The sequence below is a fragment of the Carassius auratus genome, chromosome 30 (assembly GCF_003368295.1).
Source record: "Carassius auratus strain Wakin chromosome 30, ASM336829v1, whole genome shotgun sequence".
NCBI lineage: Eukaryota > Metazoa > Chordata > Actinopteri > Cypriniformes > Cyprinidae > Carassius > Carassius auratus.
The window spans coordinates 27966625-27984256 of record NC_039272.1 but is presented as its reverse complement, the minus strand read 5'-3'; the positions used below and the strand labels follow the sequence as shown (position 1 = coordinate 27984256).

The 17632-nt window shown below is 38.8% G+C and overlaps 1 protein-coding gene across 1 annotated transcript in view; it reads left to right on the top strand.

Annotated features, from left to right (window-relative positions):
* Positions 1-17632, top strand: part of LOC113049852 (atrial natriuretic peptide receptor 2-like) — a 113986-nt gene that overhangs the window by 19017 nt on the left and 77337 nt on the right. The window contains exons 2-5 of the mRNA XM_026212539.1: positions 12167-12354; positions 14070-14183; positions 15413-15548; positions 16666-16760. Of these exons, the coding sequence (XP_026068324.1) occupies positions 12167-12354; positions 14070-14183; positions 15413-15548; positions 16666-16760 (533 nt within the window). The remainder of the gene's footprint in view (positions 1-12166; positions 12355-14069; positions 14184-15412; positions 15549-16665; positions 16761-17632) is intronic.

The following is a 17632-nucleotide window of genomic DNA, read 5'->3' as shown; positions in this document are numbered from 1 at the left end:
GCAGACATGGCTAATAGCAGCAGCTAGGGACTAAAAGCAGACTAAAAGCAAAGCATGACTGATAGCACAAGCAATGCTAGAACTAAAAGCAGACTAAAAGCGAAATTACATCGTGTCCAAAGCATTTAACTTCCTTGTTGGCCACCCCTCAAATGTTGCCTTGACCAATCAGATATGGTCTTGGCTCAGGGGATCATAAATCATTTGTTTATCTTACCAAGCATGTGGTTCCTGCCTCGCAGGATCTAATTTTGGACATGATTCCTATAACACAATTATGATATATTTTACAAATAAATGATTGTCAGGACAATATCAAGCAAGAAAATTCGATTATATCAATACTAGTCATGACTATGTATCCTATAGTTATCAAAAGACATACACAATAAGTGATTATACATGATAGTCAAATGTGTGGGTTACACATAAATGAATATGGAGTTAAGCAATGGAACGATTCATTTACGTCTTTAAGTCTTTTTGAGTTCATTCTGGTCCATATATAATGTATAAAAAGCAGTTTCTTTGCCATTCTCTGGCAAAGGGACTTTTCTGTGAAGATAAAGGTTTAAAGCCCTTCCCCCTTAGGAATTTCAGCCTGGTTTCACTGGCTGGGGGGGAAGTCAATGCAAGTATTTAACTTGATCTCCTGGGTTTACATGTGATGTCCAGCGTTGCATTCCAATCACGAACAATAAATTTGACAATCTCTTCTTCGAATTAAAATTGTCAATAATTGTTCTATTGGTGTTAATGTTGAAAGCTGTTGTGTGAACAAGTTGGTTGGTTGGTTATCTTGCTTGGTTCTTGTGGCACTAGAACTGATTTATGACTTCCTGAGGAGTTCGGCTCTCGTTTCAATGCACACAGCTCTGATAGACTCTTTGATTTGTCTGATTCGACTCATTTCTGCTACACAAGGATGACTTGGGGTGAGTAATTTATGGGCTAATTTTCATTTTTGGGTGAACTAACCCTTTAACTCTTCTTAATGGGCCAAAATTTTGCGTGGGATTTTGTGGTTGTGGTTGCTATTTGCTTACAAAGATTTCGATCTAAAGACTTTATTTTTTATGTGTTCCTTAAACACAATAATATGTGTCCCTGGACCACAAAACCAGTTTTAAAGGGGTCATATAATGCAATTTCAAGTTTTCCTTTATCTTTGGAGTGTTACAAGCTGTTTGTGAATAGATAAAATCCCCAAAGTTGGAAAGACTTCAGTCTCAAACCAAAAGAGATATTCTTCATAAAAGTCCACACTTGAATTTAATTGAAATTTATTTGACAAGTTTATAAAACTGTATAAAATACAAGTATTCCATACACTTTCGAAAAACTGTCGAGGATAAAATAACAATAAAGCCCTTGGCTTATTTCCATTGCGGCCCTTGATGTTAATATAAAGGTTATGTGTACGTGCAGAACAAACAAAGCAACAGTATCTCCTAATCTTAATTAAACACATTTATAAAATTCAAATTTTTATCAATATAGTAGAGATAATTCACTTAAAATACAAATCACAACTGACAATAAACACACCACTAAATGACACAATTTAAAATAAAATCACCACAAAACACACTAACTACCCTTACCAAACAGACTTCTTTTTACCAATCTTTTAAAACTCAAAAAGTATTTTACTCCCTTTTGTCAGACACAGACGAGGACACAGAGGATTCAGTGAAATAGTATTTAATGTGAATCAGAGGTTTCAGACACAGGTGAATCTTGACACGTGGAGGACACAGAAACAACACAACTTTCCTTCAGGTGAGTGGTGGTGCAGACGGTGACTCAGACGAAGACGATGGTAGTAGAAGTTCCGATGAGGATGAAGAGGGGAAGGCAGATCAGGTAGGTAGATTAATGTCATTAAGGTAAGTGAGGAGATCGGTGCAAGACCAGACACTGAGTGATGGTGACTGGTGGCTTTATATGTGGTGCTGGTGATGATGCACAGGTGTTTAGAATTCGGGTGATTGGGGACGAGTGGGTGTGGCGTAAGTGTCCGATCCTGGGAGTGTAGCAGGTGTGGTTGTGACAGTACCCCCTCCTCCACGGGCGGCTCCTGACGGCTGGGATCTTGTACGACGACGGGGTCTACCTCGGCCATGGGGAGCGGGGCGGTCTGGATGGTCTCGGTGAAAGTCAGTGAGAAGGCTGGGGTCCAGGATGTCGTTGCGATTAACCCAGCAACGCTCCTCCGGGCCGTAATTCTCCCAGTCTACCAGGTACTCCAATTGTGGACCCCGTCGTCGAGAGTCGAGGATAGCTCTAACCCGGAAGATGTTGTTGTCTTCTTCGATGGCTGGAGGAGGAGGTACGGCATCATCACCAGGCTCTGTGGATGGAGGAGACAAGGGTTCAGTGAAGGGTTTGAGGAGTGAGACATGGAATGAGGGTGAGATGCGGTACTGTGCAGGTAGCTGGAGTCGATAGGTCACTTCATTCAGTTGCCGTTCAATGGTGAATGGTCCGATGTATCGGGGACTCAGCTTACGGCAGGGCAGCCGGAGGCGGATATCCCTCGTCGAGAGCCAGACTCGCTGTCCAGGTTGGTATTGCGGTGTAGGTCTTCGACGAGCGTCCGCTTGCTCCTTATGCCTCCGCACTGCCCGCTGGAGATGCACGTGAGCCGAGTCCCAGACCCTCTCGCTCTGTCGGAACCAGTGATCTACCGCTGGGACCTCCGAGGGCTCACCTGACCATGGGAAGAGCGGAGGCTGGTATCCGAGGACACATTGGAAGGGGGTGAGCCCGGTGGTGGATTGCTGGAGGGAGTTCTGAGCGTATTCGGCCCAGGGTAGGTACTGGCTCCAACAGTCCTGGTTACGGTGGCAGTATATCCTCAGGAACCTCCCAAGCTCCTGTATCTTACGCTCCGTCTGGCCGTTGGTCTGTGGGTGGTATCCGGAAGAGAGGCTGACGGACACCCCTAGAAGACGGAAGAAAGCGGACCAGACTCTGGAGATGAACTGGGGACCCCGGTCGGAGACGATGTCCTCAGGAATGCCAAAGTGGCGGAATACATTGTGGAACAGTGCCTCTGCCGCTTCAAATGCAGTGGGAAGCCCTTTGAGAGGGATGAGCTTACATGACTTTGAGAACCTGTCAACCACTACTAGCACACAGGTGTAGCCTTGAGAAAGAGGGAGGTCAGTCATGAAATCTATACCTATATGGGTCCAGGGACGTTCAGGAATGGGCAGAGGCACCAGTTTACCCTCCGGGAGTCTTCTAGGGGTGTCTGCTATGGCGCAGACGGAGCATCCCTTGAGGTAGCGGACGGTATCCAGAGCCATCGATGGCCACCAGTAACGTTGTTGAAGGAGCGAGAGGGTCTGCCTCCTGCCTGGATGTCCAGATCCCGGAGAGGTATGAGCTAAGTCCAGGAGGGTAATCCGATGTTGAGGGGGGATGAAGAGTTTCCCTCCTGGACCTCCCAGCGGAGCTGGGTGTTGAAGGTTTTCTTGTTCAATCAGATGATCAATGTTCCATTGGATGGGACTTACAATCATGGCTGGAGGGAGGATTGGTTCCGGAGATTCGGGTTCAGGATCTGCTTGATGAAGACGGGAGAGGGCATCGGCTCTATTGTTCTGAGAGCCAGGACGGTAAGTGACCTTGAAGTTGAATCTCGTGAAGAACAAGGCCCATCTGGCTTGGCGATGATTCAGTCTCTTAGCTTCACGGAGGTATTCCAGGTTCCGGTGGTCTGTTACTACCTCGAAAGGGAACTGGGCTCCCTCCAGCCAATGACGCCATTCTTCCAGAGGCAGCTTGATGGCCAGTAGATTCACGGTTACCGATGTCATAATTTTGCTCCGCCGGGGATAGCTTCTTCGAGAAGAAGGCGCATGGATGGAGTCTTGGAGGATCCCCCTGCCGCTGGGATAGGACTGCTCCGACTCCGGTTGATGAGGCGTCCCCTTCCACAATGAACTGTCGCTTAGGGTCAGGGTGGACCAAGATCGGAGCAGTCTTGAAGGCCCGCTTGAGTTGGTGGAAGGCTTCTGTGGCTTCGGGGTTCCAGGACAGAGACTTGGGCCGGTTCCGGAGGAGAGAAGTTAGAGTGGAGCTGAGTAAACTGTAATCTTGGATGAATCTTCTATAGAAGTTGGCAAAGCCCAGGAAGCGTTGGAGGTCTTTAATGGAACCAGGTTGAGGCCAGTGTGTAATGGCATCCACCTTCCCCTGGTCCATCTTCACGCCTTGTGGGTCGATGATGTATCCCAGGAACTGGACTGAGGGCGTGTGGAACTCACATTTTTCCAATTTGAGGTAGAGGTGGTGTTCCCGGAGTTTTCGGAGTACGAGCGTGACATGTTGGATGTGTTCCTCCTTGGAAGTGGAGTAGATGAGGATGTCGTCGATGTAGACAATTACGAACTGGTTAAGGTATTCTCTGAAGACTTCATTCATGTAATTTTGGAAGACGGATGGACTGTTGGATAACCCATACGGCATGACCCGGTATTCGTAGTGTCCGGAAGGGGTAATGAAAGCAGTCTTCCACTCGTCCCCCTTCCGGATGCGGATTAAGTTGTAGGCGCTCCTCAAGTCCAGTTTTGTGAAGATCTTGGCTCCGCGTAGTTGTTCTAATGCTGCTGGGACCAGGGGAAGAGGATAGCTGAATTTGATGGTTTGAGAGTTGAGGTGGCGATAGTCGATACACGGCCTCAAGCCTCCGTCCTTCTTGGCCACGAAGAAAAAGCTGGAAGCGGCAGGGGAAGTAGATGGTCGGATGAACTCCTGAGCGAGTGCTTCCTGTATGTACTCCTCCATGGCCTTCTGCTCCGGGATGGACAGTGGATAGACTCGTCCTTTAGGAAGGGTTGCTCCAGGCAGGAGGTCGATGGCGCAGTCCCATGGCCTATGAGGTGGAAGTTTCGTTGCCAACCGCTTACTGAACACATCCTGGAACGCCCGATATTCCGGAGGGATGACATGATCAGCCTCAGTGTCGGGGCTTTCCACTGACGTGGACTGGACCGGTAGGGATGACTTCTTCCCGGGAGGAATGACCTTGGGAATTTTAGTTGGGGGAGTGATACAGGTAGGATGACAGGATTGTCCCCATTTCAGGATCTCACCCGTGGGCCAATGGATGTGAGGTTGGTGTTGATTTAGCCAGGGGCGTCCCAGGATGATGTCTGCGGTGGATTCCTCCAGCACCATAAACGTAATGTTTTCCTCATGCAGGAGTCCCACGCGGAGGATGATTGTGGGGGAGAAATAGTGGAAACGACCCTTGCCCAGCGGTTTTCCCTGTATTGTTGTTATTTTGAGTTCGACGGGGCTTCGATGACGTTTGGCACTTAGACGAGTTAATGTTTGCCGGTTGATGAAGTTCCCCGCCGAACCGGAGTCGATGAGGGCTTGTCCAAAACGGAAGAATGGAGATGTCTTAGAGTAACCCAGGTTTTAGTCAAAGGAGCAGTTAGAGGTGGAATATGGATGGTACTCACCGCTGGGCGTGGAGGTCGTACTGGACTGGACAGGATGGTAAGAGGTGTCCATCTCCTCCACAGTAGAGGCACAGCCCGATGTTAATCCTCCGCTGACGTTCCGATGTGGATAGATGGTTAGAATCCACTTGCATGGGTTCTGGTGCTGGAGGAGCGACAGATGGTATAGCGGGCGGAGGAAGTACAGCGGGAGTGAGCGGATGACAGGCAGTGAGTCTCTGGGCAACTCTAATGGATTTTTGGATTAGACACTCAAGTCCCAGTGAGTCTTCATATACCACAATCAACTCTTGTACTCTGTCACACAAACCGTGGCGATATGCCGTAATTAAGGCGGTTTCATTCCAGCCGCTTATGTAAGCGAGTGTACGGAAGCGTACGGCATAATCACTCACGGATTCATCTCTCTGTTGGCGAATTGTAAACAGTTGATCATGGACAGATAAGGCCGAAGTTTGTTGACCAAAGACGGATTTTAACTGAGAACAGAAATTTGTTACCGATCCGATAGCTGAGGAGTTAGAGTCCCAGAGAGATTGAGCCCATTGAAGAGCTTTACCTGAGAGCAGGTTGATGATGAATGCGACTCGACTGCGTTCAGTGGTGAATAAATGAGCGTTGGATTCCAGGTAGAGGGAACACTGTAGTAGGAACCCTCTGCAATCCCCCGCCGTGCCGCTGTATGTCGCAGGTTTGGCCATGGGACTCGCAGGGGCAACTGAAGAAGTGACTGGCGGTGTAGCGGTGATAGTGGGAGCAGAAAGTTGAGTTTGTTGTAGTAGTGAGGACCGTACAGCGTGAACCAGTTCGGTGAAGGGATCCGCGGTGCGGTCCTCGCCTGTATCTGGAGAGCTCTGCATTTGGTCTGGTCTTCTGTCAGACACAGACGAGGACACAGAGGATTCAGTGAAATAGTATTTAATGTGAATCAGAGGTTTCAGACACAGGTGAATCTTGACACGTGGAGGACACAGAAACAACACAACTTTCCTTCAGGTGAGTGGTGGTGCAGACGGTGACTCAGACGAAGACGATGGTAGTAGAAGTTCCGATGAGGATGAAGAGGGGAAGGCAGATCAGGTAGGTAGATTAATGTTGTTAAGGTAAGTGAGGAGATCGGTGCAAGACCAGACACTGAGTGATGGTGACTGGTGGCTTTATATGTGGTGCTGGTGATGATGCACAGGTGTTTAGAATTCGGGTGATTGGGGACGAGTGGGTGTGGCGTAAGTGTCCGATCCTGGGAGTGTAGCAGGTGTGGTTGTGACACCTTTATTGAAACTGGTAATTTATTCCATGCTATAGCACTAGTATATTACAAATATTTTTTCCCTACCAATCTCTTAAATTTACATGGACAAATATTAAAATCTCTACCCCTAGTTTTATAGGAATGCTGCTGACTCACCATATAAAATATTTTTTTAAATAACTTGGAACCACATTATTGACAATTCTATTTGTCATACCCATTTTTAAAAATATCACCCTTTTTTCCACAGTCAATATCCCCAACTCCTTAAAACTTTCACTATGTAAATGTGCTCTAGAATGTACTTTTAAAATTATCCGAACTAATTTATTTTGAGCCTTTTGCAATTTATTCTTCATAACTTGGGAACAACTACCATACCAAAAGGAGGAAGCATAATCAAAATGAGGTTGAATCATGGCACCTGCTGATAATTTTAGTGAATTTTCATTTAGAGTGAATTTCTAATAAACCGGCTTGCCTTGCTAAAAACTTAATTTTACCACATATTTTTATAAATGCCTTTCTAGCCATAAAATCACCTGTTAATGTATTATCTATTAAACAACCTCAAATAGTTTACTACAGCTTTTACGTCTATGGCCTTACCAATTATCTTAATTAAAAAAGTATCATCCTTATTTAATTACATTTTAGATGCAAAAAGAATGGCCTCAGTCTTTCCTGCATGAAGGAATGGTTTATTATCTAAAAACCATTTAGACATCACCTGTAGCTGCAAAGTCATCTTTTCTTCTATGACCCCTTTATTCTCATCAAAACCAACTGCCTTTAACCTGTACAGTAAAATTGTGTGGTCTAAAGTATTGAATGCTTTCTGTAGGTCCAACATAACCATTCCACAAAATGTACCATTGTCAACTGCTTTCCTTATTTTATCAGTCATATATAATATACAAGTCTCAGTTGAATGTAACTGCCTAAAACCAGACTGTAAATCATATAAAATATTGTTTTTACCAATATATTTTCAAATTTGGTCATAGATAACTCTTTCCAATATCTTAGACATTGCACCCAAAACAGAGACAGGCCTGTAATTAGCCATATTTAATTTACAACCCTTCTTATATAATTGTATAACTCTAGCACTCTTAAACTCCTTTAGTATTATTCCTTGTTCAACTGATAAATTTAAGATATATGATAAATACGGAGCAATTACTCTATTCCCTAAATTTTTTAAATGCAGGGATATTATCAATCCCAGAAGCTTTATTTATTTTTATTTCATTTAAACATTCAAAAATCTCACTTTCAGTTACTGGTCTCAACTTAAAGGAATCTTGAATAATTCCACGCTTCCCATAAAAAGGTTTGTTATACAAATCAGGCCTCTCTGGAAGTTGGTTATAGAATTTATTAGCTAATGATATGAAATAATGACTAAAAGTTTCAGCAACTTCCTTTGGATTAGAAATTAAAACCTCCTCCACCTTTAGGTTGATATTTGGAGACTTCTCCTTAGAAGCAATTTAATAACCTAAACTTTGTTTCTTCTTAATTTATAAATCTCAAAACTACTAACTTCCAAATTATTTTTAAACTTTTTAAAACTATCATTCCTTAGTTTAATCCTCTGTAATATATCATCATTAATCCATGGTTCTGATAGCTGTTTAATTCTTACATTCTTAAACAGAGCTACCCTATCTAGTACCTTACTAAATAATTCCTTAAAACCCACCCAAGCTTTATCAACATCTTTACATTCCAATACACAAGACCAATGAACTTTTCCCAGTAAGTCACAAAATAACTCTGGACAATAATATTTCATCGATCTTACCGATATTGTATTATGACCATAATATTTTGTCTTCTGCACTTTTCTATATATATATATATATATATATATATATATATATATATATATATATATATATATATATATATATATATATATAGAATATATATATATATATATGACGAAATCATTTCTATCATTAAAAGTCAAATCCGATCTGACAAATACACAAAGACCGCCACCTTTACGATTTCTATCTCTTCTTATCAAATTGTAATTAGCTATTTCAATTTCAGAAACCAGAATCGAACCGTCCAACCAAGTTTCACTATACCCAAGTACCGAAAACTTGAGCTCAGAACATAACAGTCTTATCTCAGAGATGTTTGGAAGTAAGCTCCTAACATTTAAATGAGCAATAAATAGACCATTTGAGGTCTTCCTGAAGTCAATACCACAAGCAACATCCTTCTGAAATGAGCTTACCGGCTCATCCAGATGCTTGTGTTGCTTTAACCAACCTGGAGCAGGCCTCACTTCCAGCAACATGATGAATCACCTCCTGCCGCGACACATCTCTAGAATCATCATGTTGAGAAGTTAAATCCTCCCAATGTTCAGCAATATAACTCCAACCCACTGTAGCCCCAGATCATCAATCCTCCTGGCCAAGCGCATTCAGCACATCCAAATAAGACTTCGAGTCGGCAAGGCTTTGCTGTTGATTATCTCTCGCGGTGGGACCGGGACATTGATGTATATCACCAGACAGAAGTAAACACAAGAATATAATAGTCCCCTTATATCTCCGATTTCTATTTGCTCCACTTTTCCTCATACATGGAACTGACCACGAGTGGCATATAAACATCTCAACAAAAAAAAAATGTTTGAGCCAAACCCGAAAAACTTTTTTACGTTTCCACTTTCTTGCATCCAAAATTTTAAATTTCCTTCAGTAGATTCCTTCTCACGATAAAATAAGATTAAAAAAAGAATAATAATTAGGAGAACTTCTAGCACATAACACCTGCTTGCCGCCATCTGAGCCCCTTTCACACTGCGATTCTGGAAAATACATGGGTAATGTGTCCCGGCAATTGTTCCCATGTTGCTAGATTTTGCACACAACAACCACAATTTTTTTGTAAATTTTGTAAATTGTAAATTTACTGTAAATATATTAAAACTTAATTTTTGATTTGTAATATGCATTGCTAGGAACTTAATTTGGATTGGCGATTTTTTCCGTATTTAGATTTTTTTGCAGCATATAGTTGTAACTCGAACAAATATTGTCAAAGGAAAGCTTATTAATTCAGCTTAAATATGATGTACTGTATAAGTCTATTTCAAATAAATATACCCTTACGACTGGTTTTGTGGTCCAGGGTCACATATGTATTCTGAAAGTTGTTCTGAGTGGTTCTTAGCATGTTGCAGTACTGTTTGGGTGGTTCCTAGGTGCTTACTTACTGGTTCAGGTTGAAAAAAGTCTAATTCAAAATCAAGCTGCACATATCGGGTATTCATATCTGCAGGACAAAGTAGGAGGTACATCCCAAACTTAAATCCACTTGTTGAAATGCCTAGTATGTGCCATAATATTAATAATGCTTCCTGATTAATCTGCTTATGAATCATAATTTTAATTATATATTTTTTAATGGCAAAAGGTTTATTCTGAAAATTAGATGTCAGAAATCACTGAAAGCCTTCATAAGAACATTTCTAAAAGTTGCCTCTCAAATGAATGAAAGCAGATTAAAACCAAATGTCCAATAGCTGAATAGGAGACAGTGTTTGCGTGTGTTTATATGAAAGAGCGAGCATTAGGTTGCTCAAACGTATGAACAATCTATAACAGATGCGGGACGCTACACAAGCTCCAAACACACACCTAACACACAAAAATTAAACCAAAGTGTGCATGCTTCACTCTTGAAAAGACTGCAATTAAGGGAATTATATGGTCCTTTTTAAAAATCAAACTCACGGCATGTCAAATTCAGACATGTCTGAGATGATCGAGTGAATCAATAACACAACTTTTACTTTTCTTAATTTGACATAAGCATATTTTCAAAGAGTCAAAAACAGTGACAGTGTTTTTTGCCACCAGTTGGGACCATTTCGAATAAACAAAGCATCTTTTGCACAGTGCACAAAACAAACAAATGATTTTGGCACAACTAACAAAAGGAACTAGTGCAAACATTCAACAAATCGCAAAAACCGCAAGCACATTTCAGATCCTCTTCATAGACTCTTTTGAAACAAAATGTTCTCCAACAGTTTTCATGGGCTTTGTATCAGCCAGGCCCAGGCAGATCCTTATAAATTCTATAACTCTGCTGCACATTTTCCTAACCTTTTTGTACATTTGTTTTGGAGCGCTTCCAGGAGACAGCAGGACTACTTGGCATGCATTTGTGTACACTATGCTGGAAGAGCTGAGGATTTGGGGGCTCAGAGGCAGACTCAGGCCGGCTTTGGTCTAACACTTAAGGAAATGTCTGCTTACTGGGAATCTGGCCCATGAGCTGGCAGTAGTAGTACCAAAAGACACTGCTAATGGAAACCATGCCCATAGTGTAGACGCCAAGAAAAACATACACATAAATACTGTATGTAGATGATTTCACGTGTGCATCATTATGGTGGCATGCAGCAAGGTAGACTACATCTCTGTGCTTCGATCCATTCTCTAAAGAGCTAGGAGCAACCCACAAATCATTTTCATCTGTGTATCCAGCAAATTTTAGTGGTACTTGCAAAGGCAAGTATCAGTGTAAAAATTATTTATAATTTTAACTGAAAAAGAATGCAAAAATGTTACAGTAAAAACCTGTTGAATGGTATGTTTACTATTTATATCAGGGATTTTTTTATGCATCTAACCTTTATTTAATAACATTTAATGTAATTTTACAGTAAAATATATACTTCACATTTGAAATTATTTTGTTTAAATAATTCTTTCTTAATGTATTATTTAACCAGTTTGTATATTAGGCTTTTATGTTACAACTTGTGTTGTTTAAGTAATGTTTATTGCATTATTTGTTTGAGTTAACATGGTGTTTTGTACTTGTGTGTATATGACACATTGTACCGTCTATGTGTTAGTACTTAACTCAACTTAGGAAACATTTACTTGTGATGAACTGTGATTTATCACGTGGCTTTCTCTACCCATGATATTATGGTATTCAGTATATTTTAAAGATACAAAACCTTTTTGTTTTAATACATATTTAAACTAAAGTTCACAAATTGTTTCGTGTATATGTTTAAATTTTTACAGTATTTTGACAGAATTATTCTTGCAACAGGGTACTGTTGTTGCTAATACTTTTGTTAATGATTACAAGAAACCACAAACCCCTAAGTATTAAACTTTGGAGCAACTTGTCCCACACCATTTGTGTTACAGACACTTGAACTGTGGCACTGAGGACAGGCATGCTAGTACCTTTTTTAATGACATCATCAGACATTTTTTCCCTTAACTGCAATGAAATTGGCAACTCAATTATACTTACTCTGAAGAAGGGGGCCCAAAAATGTGAATGATTTAGGATATCATAAGAGTAAGAGTATATTTATGTTAAAAAAGTAAACATGTTGGTTCTATATAAAGTTTTTTTCCCCCTTCTACTACAGTTGTGTATATCTGTGGACCTCTACAGACGTTTTTCCAAATAATGAAGCTCTTTGAGGTTGAGGTGAAGAACCCAGAGGACTACGCCATCTTCTACATTGATGTGTTTGCAGAGAGTTTAAGGGGAAATGTTCCGATGCCCTGGCAGGGTTCAAAGATACAGTGGAATGACCCCATCAAGCTATTCCAGGTATAAATGATAATTCCTATAATAACAACTGAGCTTTAGCATAACAGCCCCAGTGGCATTTGTCTGCGTTTGAAATTGCTTGAGTATAGCTGCTTAACAATTCAACTAGTTTTCTACCTTACATTATAATTCATGGTGAGTAATTTAGTTTTTTATGTTAATGTACTTCTTTAATGCAGAATTAAATTTGAAGGTTTTTGCAAAGTTGTTTTGACAGGTTTTATTAATTTAACTAATACTCAGCTGAAAAGACTTCCTGGTTGCTTGATTTTGAATAATCCATTAGGCTTTCATTTACTTAAATTAGTGGTTTTACGTCATTTCTCATGAGGTTGGTTAATGCAGCTATGAAGAAACAAGAAATGTGTATTATATAAAATGTTACTTTTGGAAGAACAATAAAAAAAAAAAAATCAATAAATACACAATAAAACCAATAATTAAAATGAATAATGAAAGGACACAATAAAACCAATATACTTTTAAAATATAATTAAGGGCTGTAGGCTTTGTCAATGAGGCCCCCAGTTGCACATCTTTGGGGCCACCTTATCTCACTTTAACTGAAAATGAAATATGCAACAGTATATTTACTTTTATACTTGGACTCATGTACAACAGAGGATATCTACCTGTATGTGTTGTAAACATAAACATCAGCAACACCTTTTTTATATCATTAAAATACTTTTTTTTTTTTCTTAAACCGTCTTGAAAGTTTCCATTTAAAAAGTGCCATTAAATTTACCATTTCTTGTCATGCTTTTTAAATTCAGTCTTGACAAAATGTTTATTGGCAGATAATTGAGTCAAACAGTTAAGGGACCATTTAGAGAGTTCTTTTAAACTTGATTTGGAGCTGTTTCTTGGGCAGTTTAATGTGCATTATACAACATCCTAATTTGATGAACAAGTTTTTTTTTTTTTTTTTTTTTTGCTTGATTGTTCTTACTAGACATTTATTGAACAGACTTTAAAATAAATGTTTTCACTATTTTAACTTGCATTTCACAGTTTAATCAATTAATATGAATATTACAGTATTAATAATTAATATTACACTAAGTAATTTTGTCTTTAAAATTTTTTGAGACAATATTAAAAAATATTGTCATTTGTATTTTGAAGATGAACCAAAGTCTTATGCGTTAAGAACAAAATAAGTGAGTAAATAATTTTGTGGGTGAACAATCCCAGTAATTGATTTTGCTACCACGTCTTTCAGTACACCCGTTTGTTATTAATAAAGCATTCAGTGCCTGAAACTTATGTTCCAGAATGACTCACTTTAAAGTGGAAATGTGTCATAAAATGGTCTATAACTAAGTTCTACACTGTAAGTGCTCTTTAGAAAAACAATCAGCTGATTATGAAGTTCACAAAACCAGTCTGAATGATTTGTTCACTGAGTCAATGATTCAGTTTAATCTTTTTCTGGAAGTGAGTGTTATCAGTGAATGATGACTTCAATTTTAGTCTGTTCTTCACATTAAATTATGCACAAGTCAAGAATAATGCACATGACAAAACAATGTCAACATGAAAGTTAATGATGACAGAATTTACATTTGTGGTGAGTTTTTGTGAGTAAAAATAAATAAATAAAAAATTCTCAGTGACTTCTTGTGTGAAGGAATTTATATTTGCCTAGGGCTAATCATGCTGTTTTCTTTTCATGACTCTTAGCTATCTGTTTTTTTTCTCCATCTCTCTAGTCTGTGTTTATTGTAACGTACCGGGAGCCAGACAGCCCTGAGTATACCACTTTTTGCAAAGAACTCCACAAGAGAGCAATGCAGGATTTTAATGTAAAATTGGAACCCTCAATGGTGAGTTGCTCATAAACGAGATCAGGTTTTGGCATAAATTCACAGCCATCTGTCACATCAGATTTAACCAAAACATTTATACAGACTAGAGTAGTTCTCTTTTGGCCTTCTATCACTGCCTTGAAAATGTTGAGCATTCTGTTCAGCTTTCAGGAGCTAAACTGTGTTTCTTTTTACCGCAAGATCAGATATGACACTAAAAAGCACTTGAATCATAAGTTTGGCTTCCTCATGTCAGACCCATTTTCCTGAATCAGCTGTACCCTTTGACAAAAGTCGGAAACAACTCCCCGAAACCCTAGATCCACATGTAGTGGCCAAATGAAAACATTCAGGAAGTGAATCCTTAAAGCCTCTGAGTACATATGAAAATGTACTGCAATTTATGAGAAAGTACAAAAAAAATCTAATTTCTGCTAGCAATAACTTTACCAATTGTATCAGTATCTGTCAATATCCGCAGTTTCTCTAAAATATATTTTGAAAAATTAACTCTTAAACACGCTTAAAATATCTAAATGTCATTGCATTAGAAACAAAATATTAAAGCAACTGGCATCTGCAAACAGATTCTAGAGCTAATTAACTTAATTTTACTGAGCTATTTTTGCAATGATTTTTAACCAGCCTTTCCCAAGGTGATTTTTAGTAGATGTATGAAATTAGTTCTCTTCAAGATAACAGTCACAGCGGAAGTTTGAATCTGTTGCTTTATAACTTGAAACATCATTGGGATTTAATTTACTTTATATTTGTTGTCTAATGCAATGGCATTTAAATTTTTAAATGTGGCTTATACTGTTTGGGATGACGGTATGTCAGACTAAACATTTGTGATAAAGTGACAGTATTTTTTATGATAAAAAATGAATAGGTAATATTTTAGCATGTATTTGAAATTACTGTTATGTTTTTACTTGGAAAAGGTAAAGTATTCAGCTTACCATGGATGTCTCAGTAGCTGGGCAAGTTGTTTGCTTTGGACAAGTCATATTTCTGTGGTTTAAATGCTTTCTTATAATATTATTTGATAAATTAGGTCTGCCAGATAAATAATTAATTCAGGTAAATTTTTCATCAGTGGACAGCCCTGTTAGTTTTATCTCACATCATTCCTCCTTCACTGGCATATCTTACCCTATACGCTCCCCATGTCTGTACAAGATGACATGTAGTTTTAGATTTCTTGATGTTTCCCTGTAATAAATCTCTGTTTTCTTATTCCTCAGATGGATTTTATTGCCGGTTGTTTCCATGATGGTTTTGTGCTATATGCAAAAGCCCTCAGTGAAGCGTTAGCAGACGGCGTGTCTCAGAATGATGGAATCAACATAACTGTGAGAATGCAAAACCGCAGGATCTGGGGTGTGTTGAGTGTTCTTGATTTACCAATTCAAAAATACGTTTGACAGAAGCATTCAGAATATGACCCTATAATGCTTTAACATTCATATCAATAAGATGATTGTGGATTATAACATTAAATCCCTTCACAGTTTTAGGATGTAATGACAAGTAACGTTTTTAACAGCAGTGTCAAGCTGGAGTGTTTTGGCAACTCCGCTCAGATTCTTTTTAAAGTGAGTAGAGGACTTGTAAGAGCTTTTCTGAGGTTGATGTCGGTAAACTCGCAGCCTCTCTTGCAAGGAGTGTAGAGTTCAGAGTCCTTGATTTAAAGCATGTCCCAACTAGCTTGTGGATGGAAAATCTGTTTCTAATAAACATCCCATCTGCTGAGCCCTCTCCCTGGAGGAAACTACACACACTGTGCCAAACACATACAGAGGAATAGGCAGAATACTAAATGCACTGCAAAAAGTATTTTTCTTTATCAGTAGTTTTCTGTAAAATATTTAATTATACTGAAACGTTTTTAATCATACTTTTAAATTTTTTTTTTTGTTTTCAAAAAGAAAAAACATAATTCAAGATATATCTAAAAGAGATTATCTTAATAATTAACATTTTATTAATATTTTATTTATTTATTTATTTTTATTTTTTTATCTGGATTCTTAACTTAAAAAAAAAATCATAATTGATATCTTGTAAAGAGCAATGTAACAGATATTAAACTTTCACACATCTCTTTTAGAAATTTAAACGAGGGATTCCAGTGTCTAAAAAGTCTAATTAAATTCTTTCAGCAAAAATAGATCTGAGCCATGCTACTCACATTAATTTGATCTATATCTTATTGTATTGTATGCACAATTGTCTCTTTTACATTTTTATTTATAAAAAATAGGAAAAACAGTTTATACATATAAAAAAGAACTCTAGTAAATGTCCTATAAAACTACTTTCTCCCAGCAATATTTTTTTCTCTTGATGTCTTAGAATGTTTTTCTTTTTTTTTTTTGTGGGGGGGGGGGGCAAAAAAAAATGAAACAATATGTGAACTTTCCACTTTATAACTTTGAAAGCAACACTCAAAAATAAATGTTTATTTGATCCCTGGGTTTGTGTTTGTTTATCACAGGGGTGACTGGCCTTGTTAGCACAGATCGGAACAATGCCAGATTCACAGACTTTAGCCTTTGGGGAATGACTAACCTGAAAACTGGACAATATGCAGTAAGTACAATGTTCACAAATTCAGTCTACTCATGAATACAGAACAAATGTATTCTTATTTAAACATAATGAAAAACTGCTCTGTTTTGGGAAATTCATTTAATGCTGTTTATAAGAAATTGGCTGTTAGGCATCAACCCATTTTCTAGTGTACATAATGTCGTAAACAATTTTTTTTTCTTTAACCACAGCACAATAATAGTTTACCTTTGGAATCAAAAGGTCTCTGAACGTTTTCAGAAACCCTGAATATGAGCAATAAAACTTGTGATGTCTGCTTTTGCAAGCATCAGAAGTAAAATTGTGAATGATGTAGCTTTCCTGTGGAATGTTTCTGTAAAAAAATCTTTTTGAGACACATGGTTAAAATAAATAACAATGGTTAAAGATTTGAGCATATGTACATCAACAGTCTAATTTAACCCGATTTCCACATTTTCCATAATTACTGTAGATGTGGCTTTGGTTGGATGGCTCGGCATACCAAATAATGTGTTTCTTAAATATGAAATCCTTTATTTGCTATTCTGTCCTAATCAAAAGCATGTGTTCATATGCTTGTAAGTGTTTTGTTCATTTTCCAGTTTGGCTTCATTCATAAATGTTAGGATTAGGGTTTGGTTTAAGGTTAGTTGTGTGTAATTACACATAATTCACTGTTATTACTATAGTAAGAATATGTAACATGTAACAAGGACATGGAAAATTAAGCCCACCTGCCAACATGTACGCATTTTTCGTACTCTGCACGCATTTTGACCCATAAGTACGCTTGTACGATTTGCTGCTCTCTAGGTACGCATTTTGTTGCGTCTCGCATTTCGGCGATTTCAGTTTCTATGCCATCTATGACGCTGATTCTGCCGCTGATC